Source organism: Bactrocera tryoni, chromosome 2 (genome assembly GCF_016617805.1).
Source record: "Bactrocera tryoni isolate S06 chromosome 2, CSIRO_BtryS06_freeze2, whole genome shotgun sequence".
Classification (NCBI taxonomy): Eukaryota; Metazoa; Arthropoda; class Insecta; order Diptera; family Tephritidae; genus Bactrocera; species Bactrocera tryoni.
In genome coordinates, this window is record NC_052500.1 from 47,524,211 (window position 1) to 47,536,100 (window position 11,890).

The window sequence follows — 11,890 nt, forward strand, 5'->3', positions numbered from 1 at the left end:
ATCGGTCTACTACCACGCCAACAAAGCGTCATTAACCGAAAATATATAAAGTGCCATAACTAAGCACTAAGTTAAGCTATAAAACTTATATTTGGCACAGGAGATCGCAGTAGTCACGGGCACCTATGGGAAATATATTTAAAAAAGTAGGCGTGGCCCCGCCTTTTAAAAAGTTTATTGTATATGTGGCAACCTCGAAAGATCATTACGGCGAATAAGAAATACATCTCTTCGGACATCAAGCATAACACATCATCATCTTCACTTGCTCCCACATCTGGTGACCCCGTAGTTAAATTGAACATATTAATTTCATAGGAATGGCGCTAAACGATAGCCATGTAGTTTCTGGCAACCGGTACTCTGATGTCAATATTGGGGATTTTCCAAATTCAACTCCACGTCTACCACTACCAATAATGACCAAAGAAAATATCGAAGCTTATTTTTATTCTCTGGACTTCTGTTTTAGAGCTTCTTCAATTTCCAACGATAATTGGAAATTCGACATCGTTCTTGCATGTGTACCGCCTAACAAGCTGAGCTGCGTTGCATCATAGAAATTTTAAATACAAATACATTCAGGACAAGATCATTGAGCATTTTTCGGACAGTCAACAGCGGGGCTGCAACGTGTTCTTAAAGATATGGTTCTAGGTGACCGACGCCTCAGTGAGTTATTTATGGGTAAGCAGACTTCCTCCGTATGTACAAGCAGTGATTTTGCTATAAACGTCACTACTGTGGAAAAACTAAAGATAGCGGACTCCATTATCGAAATTATTGGGATGCGACACAACCACGCGGAAGAGGGTCTGGCACTTAATGAAGTTTCAAGCTTGAAAATTGAAATAGCAGAATTAACTAGGCAAGTGCATAAACTCTTCTGTAACAAAGGGTCAAATTTTCGTTCGCGGTCTCGATCTAGAGCACGTGGACCTCATGCGTCTTTAAGTAAATCAGACAAACCGATTTACTGGTACCATAGCAAATTCGGTGCGAAAGCAACTAAATGCCGAGAGACATGCAACTATGTTTTATTGAAAAAACCTTTATAGGGCCGCTCGGCTGCTATGGATTTAGAGTTAGGCGAACAATCTAAAATCTTCAAGACATACCTTTTGCGCATATACGATACGTCAGCAAAATTAAATTTTTTAATAGATACCGGTGCGGACGTTTCCGTTATACCAAAATGCAACAACACAGCCCGAACTTCTCCTAACGGTATGAAATTGTTTGCCGCAAATGAATCGCCGATCTCTGTATTCGGTGAGACGATTCTGAAACTGAATCTAAATTTGCGACGCGATTTTTTGTGGAATTTCGTTATCGCCGTTGTTTCCCAAGTAATTATTGGCGCGGACTCGCTGTCTTATTTCGAGCTTTTCGTCGATCTCAAAAATAGATGTCTACTCGATCGCAAAACCGATTTAAAAAGGGTTTGCGAAATTGAAAAAACGTGCATATTCAGCATAAAATCTTTTAACGCGAATTCTACTTATTCAAATATTCTCACAGAGTATAGTGATATCACACGCTCTCATCCGCTAAATTCACCAACAAAATCGTCGGTAGAACATCGAATTATTACCACCGATCAACCGGTCTTCGTACGACCACGACGCCTTTCACCCGAGAAACTAACCGCCGCAAAATCCGATTTTGATTCGCTGATAAAACTGGTCATTTGTCGCCCATCCAGTAGTAACTGGGCAAGTCCATTAGATAGGATACGTAAGCCTGATGGAACGTGGAGGCCATGTGGGGATTATCATGGACTAAATGCAGTAACAGTTCCTGATCGATATCCGTTGCCATTTTTGCACGATTTCTACAATATCTTGGCCGGAAAACGCATGTTTTTTAAAATCGATTAAAAAAAGGCCTTTCATCAAGTGTTAATAAAGAAAGAAGACATTTGTAAAACGGCGATAACGGCTCCTTTCGGACTCTACGAATTTACGCATATGATGTTTGGTTTGCTGAATGCAGCACAGATATTCCAAAGACTTATTAACGAGTCTTTCGGGGTTTAAACTTCGTATTTGTTAATCTTGATGATGTATGCATTGCATCCATTTCAGAAGAAGAGCATCAAAACCACTTGCGCCAAGTTTTCCAACGACTCAGGGAGAACAACCTAACTATTAACGTTAGAGAATCGGAATTAAGCGTCTCGAAACTACGATTCCTCGGGCGTTCTATCACTAAAGATGGTACTCGGCAACACTCAGAACGCGTTGAGGCTCTACGTTATCGTCAAGGACTTAAAGCGTTTTTTAGCGATACTTATTTCTACCGTCGTTTTTTAAGACATGGTTCGTGGAAATAGGCGAACGATACTACACCACTTACTTGGTCAGCGGAAGCAACACACAGTTTTTCTGCATGTAGGGAACAACTGGTCAATTATGCATTACTCGCTCACCCTTCGCACAACACGGAACTTTCTTAATGGGTGGATGCATTAGATTTCGCTGCTGGCGCAGTCTTAAATCTATTCGTGGATGGTAGTCTACAACCATTAGGATTTTTCTCTCGCAGATTTACTTATGCTGAGAAAAGATACAGCACTTATGACATTTTCAATACATGGTCGAATCTCACCGTTGTCATATTTACACAGACCATAAGCCGCTGATATACGCATTTCAACAAAACTAGATCGAGCTTCTAATCGGAAAATACGTCAATTCGACTTCATAGCTCAGATCACCACCAACATTCGCCAAGTAAGCGGCGAAGATAATGTTACAGCAGACCTGCTGTCACGCTATGATAACCTAGCTGAGGACCAGTCCAAGAACGAGGAGCTTCGAAATCTTTCAAATGGTAACAAAAAACTCTCTAAACCTACAAAATTTCGCTCTTCCTTTTAGTTCCAGAAGCTTGTGCTGTGACACCTCAACTGGGCGTGTTCGACCGTTCATAACCAAAAACTTTAGAGAAACGTTTTTACTGTCAACTCACAATCTTTCACACCCAGGTATTAGGGGGACTACACGATTGGTAACTGAGCGATTTGTTTGGCCTGGTGTCCAGCGAGATAACAGACATTTTGCTCGCTGCTGTTTACAGTGTCAGCAGAATAAAACTATACGACACAACCGAAGTTTGTTACAGCGTCAAAAATGTCCAAAACTTCGTTTCGCGCACATCCTTATCGACCTAGTAGGACCATTTCCACCATCCGAAGGAAACCGCTATTGTCTCACTATCCTGGATAGATTCACACGCTGGCCAGAAGCGTTACCTATACCAGATATAACAGCTCCAACTGTCGCCAAAGCACTACTGAACGGCTGGATTTCACGGTTTGGTGTACCTGTAACCCTCACATCAGACTTAGAACACCAGTTCGAGAGCGCCCTGTTTCAACAATTACTACAGCTATTGGGTACATATCATTTTCGAACAACGCCTTACCACTCCCAAGCAAATGGTCTCGTCGAAACATGGCATCGTACTGTAAAAGCAGCACTTCTATGCCATAACACTAGTCAGTGGACTTCTTGTTTACCACTTATTTTATTGGGCTTACGATCCACATACAAAAACGACTTGGATGCAGCACCAGCAGATCTAGTTTATGGCGAGAACCTGCGACTACCTTCAGAATTTTTCATCGACAGCAAACCAACATACAGCGAAGCTGCAATGGTCAAACAACTACGATCATATATGCGAGATATGCGACCAGTTGACACCGCTTGGTACGCGAAACAGGAAGTATTAATCCACTCCAGGTTAAAAATCTACCAACAAGTTTTTATTCGAGATGATCTAATGCGGTCATCGCTATCTCCTCCATACAAATGTTTGAAACCTGCTTTAACTCCCACATATATTACTCCTAAACTACTTAAGCTACAACGAATGTCCTAAGAACTCCTACCAATATTGTAAAAATGAACGAAATCGGATGAAAACCCCGTTCATTCTTCATATAACCGTTCTGTTCAAAAGTACAAAAAGATTTATCGCTTTAACTAAATGCGGCAAACAGCCAAAAATTTGCTGCCGAGATAGTATGACTAGGGTTTCTGGAAACCGGAGTAAAAATTGGGCGATAGGCGTGTCCCCGTCTACTTTTTGGTGAAATCCCATATCTCGGGACTCCACTGACCGATTTCGTATGCTTTAAATTGTTATATTCCTTATAACAGGCAAATTTTCCTCAGCCCATGGCAGCATGACATTTTTTAGGGTGTCGACGTACATATTGTTCCTTGTTTAAAATTCCATCAATCATATGGAGTGTCCAACACCAATTTCAGACAAAACATCCCCACACCATGATTGATCCTCCACCATGATCAACTATGAGTGAAACCCAGCGAGGTTCAAATTCTTGAATTATTGGACGGCGAACATGTGTACCTTCGACCATCAGGTCCTAAGCGACTAATTTTTGTTACATCGTTTCTATAGATATACATCCGCTGATTGTTGTTAGACCAATAAGAGTTGCAAAGTCTACGCGTCGTTTCTACGAATTTTAGTCAGAACTGCCGTGAAGTCCAGATTCGACCGAAAGCCGGGCAATTGTTCTATTCCATATTCGTCTTAAATTTCATGTAGAATGTCAGTGGAACCCTCTTTTGGGTCTTTTCGCGAGATAGTATTAATTCTGCGGTCTATTTCTGTTGCATTTTTTCGGGTTTCTAATAAGCTGTCAACTGACGTTGAGCAACACCAAAAGCCCCGTCAGGATCGGGAAGGACCTCTCCGAGCCTTTCGATACCAAACGAGGTTTCAGACAGGGCGACTCCCTATCGTGCGACTTCTTCAACCTGCTGCTGGAGAAAATAATTCGCGCTGCAGAACTTAATCGAGCAGGTACAATCTTTTATAAGAGTGTACAGCTGCTGGCGTATGCCGATGATATTGATATCATCGGCCTCAACATCCGCGCCGTTAGTTCTGCTTTCTCCACACTGGACAAGGAAGCAAAACAAATGGGTCTAGCAGTGAACGAGGGCAAGACGAAATATCTCCTGTCATCAAACAAACACTCGCGACTTGGCTCCCACGTCACTGTTGACAGTCATAACTTTGAAGTTGTACATATTTTCGTCTATTTAGGAACCAGTGTAAACACCACCAACAATGTCAGCCTGGAAATCCAACGCAGGATAACTCTTGCCAACAGGTGCTACTTCGGACTGAGTAGGCAATTGAGAAGCAAAGTCATCTCTCGACGAACAAAAACCAGAAACCAAAGACCAGAGGCTTGGACGATGACAGCAACTGATGAGTTGACGTTGCGAGTTTTCGAGAGAAAAGTTCTGCGAAAGATTTATGGTCCTTTAAGCGTTGGCCATGGCGAATATCGCATTCGATGGAACGATGAGCTGTACGAGGTATACGACGAAATTGACATAGTTCAGCGAATTAAAAGACAGCGGCTACGCTGGCTGGGTCATGTTTTCCGAATGGACGAAAACACTCCAGCTCGGAAAGTATTCGACGCAGTTAACTCGGCTATAATCGCGTAAGCGGTGACTACGCCAATTAAGAAGAAGAAGAAGAAATAGCTGTCAACAGCTGTATAACTGAAATTAAGAGTTTATCGTTCTTTTATAATTAGGGGTACCATATCGGTCTCAGTCAAAATCAGTCCCGTTGCATATGTATCCCAACCACCACCTGCCCCCCCAAATTAATGGAATTTGGTCACCAACTTTTACCCAACCGCCCAACTCCATCGTTGTTTTTTTTTTGTCTTTTTTTCTTAGATCATTCTTTCGATTTAGTTAGGGGTATGTAAAGAGAATACCATTTTTCGAATCATATTTTATTGCAAACATTCTCGAAATTATCTGAATAGCAGTAATTTTAATACCGACTCTACTTGAGAACTATCCCTAAGCTGCTACAATCGCCATTCATCTTTTTTCAGATATTTTTCGGACGCTCCAATTTTTTTTAATAAAAATAAATTTTTATCGCTGGGCAAATACTTGTAAATATCCTTACAATTCATTTCATTAAAGTTATACAAGTACAATATCCTTAACGGTATCAACTGAGATGCGGTTACGCTCGTTACTCCACTGTGTATTGATTAAGGAAAAAATTCTCTCAAAATTTGCGTTGTGACCAGAGATAGACAACAAATACTGAACTATTATCAAGATTTCGGAAAACGACTCAGCGTTCTTATTAGCTTTGAAGAATTGACACAGCTGGTCATTAACAGATTGCGCAAAAACTCGGCTGATATTTCTCGGTCCTCTTTTTTCGATTTCAAGAACGCGTTCAAATTTGCCAACTGATCGATCAATTTGTCAATATGAACATTTTTCGAGTCTAAAAACTGAAAATTTAAATTAAACCACCAAATATTAGGCGTATAAAGCCCATTCCGGATTCGGGTTCAATTTATGATATATAAATGTTGTGAACACACCGGTAATTAGTAAATTCTTCTTCTTTACTGGCGTAACAATAGCGCGCCAGTCGTTTCATCTTTTCGCTACGTGGCGCCAGTTGGATATTCCAAGCCAAGTCAGGTCTTTCTCCACTTGGTCCTTCCAACAGTGGAGGTCTTCCTCTTCCTCTGCTTCCCCCAGCGCGTACTGCGTAGAATACTTTCAGAGCTGGAGTGTTTTCGTCCATTCGGACAACATGACCTAGCCAGTACAGCTCATAGTTCGATCGAAAAGTCGCAACGTCGACTCATCTTTTGTTGTCATCGTTCAAGCCCCTGCACCATATAGCAGGACGGGAGTAATGAGTGACTTATAGAGTTTGGCTTTTGTTCGTCGAGAGAGGACTTTACTTCTCAATTGCCTACTCAGTCCGAAGTAGCACCTGTTGGCAAGAGTAATCCTGCGTTGGATTGCCATGATCGTCATCAAAAGGGGGGTCTCTCGTCCAAGGCTGGTTGTTAGTTTTCATTGAGAGTGTTTTTTTACGTGGCGGGTCCCAAACCCAGCGCACAACCCAATGTAGGGTATGTTTCGCCTTCGAACGGATGTTCGTAGGCTACCCAGAGGATACTTGGTCAAAGACCGGAAGTCGTGAGCTGCTTGAGCCATATGTAAAAGAATCGTTTCTGGCCACTCCCAAGTGAATGGCGATCAGAGAACTTTCCTCACTTGCGTGAACTTCTACACATGACTCCATCTTCATTATATAAGTAAATTCCGCAAATTCGAGTCGAGACATGTGTGTGACATATGATGCAGAGCATATCCATGCGACGGTATACCTGTATGTATGATGGCGATATCATATAGTGTGCGTTCCAATACTCAACGAAGTTCAACTCGCGCAGGAATTTTATACCGAAGGTCAAAATCAGTAAATTCCCTGACAAATCAGGGAATATGGTAACCGTACGTGTAATGTACGTATGTCAAAAATGGGCTGAATAGGACCAATATTTCCCTTAGCCTCCATATACTTAAAGTTAAGATTTTCGAACTTCCGGGTGATTTTGTACCGCATATATCGGCCAATATGTATGTTATCGCAATGAAAATGAGCTAGCATGCTTTACTCATAACAATGCATCTTTGTGCCTAAAATAGATAAATTTGAGCGAAAAGTTGACTTACCCCCATATAACTAATATCAGGAGTTTCGAACATTTGGATGATTTTACTCTATATATAAGGTTTTACACATTAAAGTATTTCCCTGACTTTGATGTTATGGAGATGCAGGAGTATAAAATGTTCGGCTGCACCCGAACTTAGTTCTTCCTTAGTTGTTTTTTATATACATTTCAACATTTATTTTACAGCATAAAATTAATACGGTGTTTGCTCATTATGCTAAATATTTCTATTACTTCTTCTGGTTCCACAGCAATGTCGTAGTTTATGTTGAGGAGTGCTAAGCCGTTCAATCTCTTCTAGAGCATCGTTGTTCTGAGCCAAATCTTGGCGCAAAGGAGAAAATAATCGTTCAGCGCTAGCATTTGTGGCTGGCAAAGTTGTTGATTTTTCATGCTTCTTGTGGCTCACTGGAAATAATGTATAACTTTTAACTTTTGAGGGGAGGTTTATCCGCTATGAATGCTTCAAACAATCTCGTGTTTGATTCCTCTGCATTCCGATTTAATATGCAAGAAGTACTCAATACGATAGGAAACGCTGAGTGCTCCGGCGAGCTGATTACTCAGAATATAGAAAGTTATATACTCTCACCACACCACACTGGAATCTGTTTGCGGTTTTAAATATTCCCTAAAAATAACATTTATGGCAAAATAACGTTTGCAAGTTAACCTATAAAATTCTCGCTTTACATCTTAAATATTTGTATTATATTAAAATCATTCTAATAATATAACCTATATCATCATTTTTAGCGATTTTTCTGGAGGGTAATGTAGCTTTAACACGGTAATTTTTAAAGAGTCCCAATTCATCCCAAACGTCACTTCGCTTACGACTTTTAGAGGCGTCGCTATAAACCTAATCAGCTCTACGGTAGAGTAAATTCTTTGGGAAAAGTTTGTTTTTATTTTATTACTAGAGCAACAAACGAATTATCGCACAAAAATTAGTGCTACGAATTTGTGGTTTTTACAAATATTTTTGTTGATAAGGATTTAAAATACAATTTATGTAAGTTTCTTAAAGCGTACCAATTCGATATTAAGTTTTAGAATTTCAGTAAGTGGCAGTGAGTTGGACTGCAAACCCCATTTATTGTGAAGGAAATATAAAAACAATAACAGCAAATTAAATTAATTTTAAATAAACTAAAAGTGAGCAAGATGTATATAATATTCGCCTACATACTAAGTCAACTGATCATAAACAACGAAATTCTGTTGGCGCACGTTACCGAAATGGAGTTAATCAAAACTACTGCTGGCTCAGTCTCCACTGGGCTTGCCGATTGCTATAGGGATGAGAAGATTACTTGTCAATGTAATGGCGATGACGAACTTTATTGTAAGGATTCCGACGGGCTTAGTCATATTTACATTATATTATCAGATCATCAGACACTGTGGGTACATTGTACCGGAGAAACAAAAACTAATATCAATTTTCTACTCGAGCGCAAATTTAAGTCAAGTTTACTTAAAACCCGTTATTTCGAAGTCCTTGATTGCAAGAATTTTTCGCACGAAATCTATATGAATGACAAAGTGCAACAAATTCTAATAAATATAGGGCAGCCGAACAAAGTAACACTAGTCTATAACACTGACCTTGCTGCAGAACCAACGCCAAATTTTTTTTTTCTTCCAAATGTGTTTCATTTACAAATAATTTTAAAATCAACAGCAGATATTATAAGCCTACCAACTTACATATTTTCTATGCATTACCAACTGGAAACGCTTACACTTAGCGCACAAGGTCTAAGAGATCAAGACTTATCGCTGCAAAATTTGACGCAAACTCACTTTAAAAACATTGCTGCGCTCAGACACCTTGACTTAGCCGGAAATAATATGCGAAGGTTGGAAGCAAATATGTTTACAGCGCTAACGAAATTGAATTCTCTGAATTTAAGCCGTAATGAGATCGAGGAATTGCCCGAAAATCTATTTGCATATCAGCATCAACTTTTAATACTGGATTTGAGTCACAATTTATTGACATATCTAACGACACACCTTTTCGATCAAACTCCTTTATTATGGCAATTGAATCTGGGTGGCAATCTCCTGCACGACACTACAAATCTTATGGAAAATCTGAAACCCCTGCATTATCTACATAGGCTTGACTTAAGTCAGAACGAATTGCATACTATTTGGAGCACTGAGACTTCCGTCAGTGCAACGCCAACGTCACTGAAAATATTTCGATACAGGTATATGAGCAACAATTTGGCTTTAGCGGACGGTCTTAATTATATCACAAGGTTGCAACCAGAGAATTACGAAGGTGGCAAGCTTAACTTAACAGTAAACAATTTAAGTGGCAATCGTTTGCGTGAATTCTCTTTGGATTGGCTTGTAGCATCGGAAATTACATGCCCTTTTGAAATAAACCTAGAGCACAATTTCATTAAAAACATGTTTGCTTTACAAAATTTCCTTAGTACAACTGACGACTGTTCGCGCGAAATCAAAATGACTGGCAATCCGGTCGAGTGCGATTGTAAATTTGCTTGGATTTACAGCGAAAACTATCGTTCGCTGTTCAATGGTTTGAGGTGCGTTCAGACGTCAAAAGATCTCGCGCAGCTGGAACGTAATGAAATGTGTCCTTGGAAACCGGTAATGTGCCCTAGCACATGCAATTGTTACACACAATCTGAATTCCTGCACATCAAATGCAAGGGTACGCAGCATATCGAGCAGCTCCCACGACCCGAGCAAGTTGGGCTCAAGAGTTCGGTACTTGATATTAGCGATAATAATTTCATTGTATTGCCGCCAAACACCACCTTTGGGTACGATAAAGTTTCGCAACTCAACGCGTCGTACAATAAAATCACGAACATATATCTCACTCAACTGCCGCCCAATTTGACGGTTTTGGATCTACGAAATAATCGCTTAAAATCTTTAGATGATGAATTTTTGCGTACATATCTCAATGACAGTACAAAACTAGAAATTCTCTATCTCAGTGAAAACTCTTGGCTTTGCGACTGTACCACGAAGCAATTGCTGTACACCATACGTACACATCGGGCGCGCATACCTGATGCCGACTCGTTACTTTGTTATAATAAGCAGAACGTTACACTCCTAACAGCAAATCTGAGAGAATTGTGTTCTTCTCCTGTTAGTGCTGCATATTATCAGCTCGTAAATGTTATTGTTATTTCTGTAGCGTCAGCCATTATTATCTTACTTTGCATTATCGCACTCTTTTATAAATATAAACTAGAAGTGAAAGTCTGGTTATATGGCAAGAACATATTGAGATCTTGCATTCAAGAATGTGAGCTGGATAAGCATAAAAAATTCGATGCCTTTATTTCATATGCACACCAGGATGCAGACTTCGTCAACCATACATTACTGCCGCAGCTCGAACAGTGCGAACCACCATTTCGTGTATGCACGCACGAACGCAATTGGCTGGCTGGCGCTTATATACCTGAACAAATCATCGAATCGGTGGAGCAGTCACGTCGGACGATCATTGTGCTCTCGCAGCACTTCATCGAGTCAGATTGGGCGCGCATGGAGTTTCGCACAGCGCATCAGTGCTCGTTGAACGAGGGTCGTGCGCGCATAATAATGATTAAATATGGTGAAATCTCTAACAGTGAGTTATTGGATAGAGAATTAAAGGCATATTTGGACATGAATACATATTTGGATTGGCAAGATAACAGATTTTGGAACAAATTACACTACGCCATGCCCCATAAATTGGGTGGAGAGAATAATTCCGATATGCTTGAAGTTAACGGCAGAATGTATGTTATGGGGCAAGTTGAGATGAATCGTTTGCGTGACGAGAGTGCTTAAAATTGGTGGATGGTAAGATACATAACTTATATACATATCTATTAAGAAATACTAATATAATGTATTACATTTACTAATTATAGATACTCGATAAAACATCCACTTTCTTCTGTGAAACGAAAAGTCATTCAAATTATTCCTACTAAGAGAAAGAGAGAGAGAATTTTGGCTGACCTGGAAGCTGGAACAGGTTACTAATTAATGCAGTATTCTCATAACAAAAAAAAATTACAATGATATCTGTGTATATAAAAATATATTATATAACTATATGTATACATATATATATTAATATTAATAAAATATATATATATATTTTTTTTTTTGTTTACCTATTAATTGTTTGCATCACCCAAAATTAATCGAGATGGATATAGGGGTATACACCAGATGGTACTAATATAAGTAATCAGGATGCAGAAACAAGTTGAAAACCAGACTGTCTATCCGTCCGTCCGTCTGTGCAAGCTTTGACCAAAG

The 11,890-nt window shown here is 39.8% G+C and overlaps 1 protein-coding gene across 1 annotated transcript; it reads left to right on the forward strand.

Annotated features, from left to right (window-relative positions):
- The first annotated feature begins 9,448 nt into the window (after positions 1-9,448).
- LOC120768736 (protein toll-like) lies at positions 9,449-11,410 on the forward strand. The gene has a single exon (XM_040095509.1). The coding sequence runs from the start codon at positions 9,449-9,451 to the stop codon at positions 11,408-11,410; it is 1,962 nt and encodes a 653-aa protein (XP_039951443.1).
- The last annotated feature ends 480 nt before the right edge of the window (positions 11,411-11,890 follow it).

Excerpts from the sequence above, each read along its gene's own strand:
- LOC120768736 (XM_040095509.1), top strand. The coding sequence starts at position 9,449 with ATGTTTACAGCGCTAACGAAATTGAATTCTCTGAATTTAAGCCGTAAT.